Consider the following 332-nt stretch of genomic DNA (forward strand, 5'->3'; position numbering starts at 1 on the left):
TAATTATTTTTATAAAAAATATTAGTTTAGATCAATTTATTAATTTTTTAATCAAATTGATTTATTTGATCTAACAAAAATAATATGATTTAATGGATTACATACATCAAATTTTAATTGTACATTTAAAAAAAATGATGTTTTAGGTTATAGGTGTATTTATGTGAGTAACTCCTGCAAAATTCCTGCAAAATTCCTGCAAAATTTATTGAAGCGGTGAGTAAAAGTACCTGAGTTGAAGGATGAAGGCGGTTGACAGTAGCTTGGAGCTTCCTTGAAGAATCATCACCAAAGGAAGCTTTGTAACTGCTTGACAAAACACAGTGTGTGTC

The 332-nt window shown here is 28.3% G+C and overlaps 2 protein-coding genes across 2 annotated transcripts in view; both read right to left on the reverse strand.

The window, feature by feature from the left end:
• The window catches only part of LOC107494894 (serine/threonine-protein kinase PBL34-like), a 3,494-nt gene extending 3,168 nt beyond the window's left edge, over window positions 1-326 (reverse strand). Inside the window, exon 1 of the mRNA XM_021125170.2 lies at window positions 231-326. The gene's annotated coding sequence lies outside the window, so the exon portion shown is untranslated. The remainder of the gene's footprint in view (window positions 1-230) is intronic.
• The window catches only part of LOC127748521 (uncharacterized), a 2,198-nt gene that overhangs the window by 1,383 nt on the left and 483 nt on the right, over window positions 1-332 (reverse strand). The window contains exon 2 of the mRNA XM_052263110.1: window positions 231-306. Coding sequence (XP_052119070.1) covers window positions 231-306 — 76 coding nt within the window. The remainder of the gene's footprint in view (window positions 1-230; window positions 307-332) is intronic.

This window comes from Arachis duranensis, chromosome 6 (assembly GCF_000817695.3).
Source record: "Arachis duranensis cultivar V14167 chromosome 6, aradu.V14167.gnm2.J7QH, whole genome shotgun sequence".
Classification (NCBI taxonomy): domain Eukaryota; kingdom Viridiplantae; phylum Streptophyta; class Magnoliopsida; order Fabales; family Fabaceae; genus Arachis; species Arachis duranensis.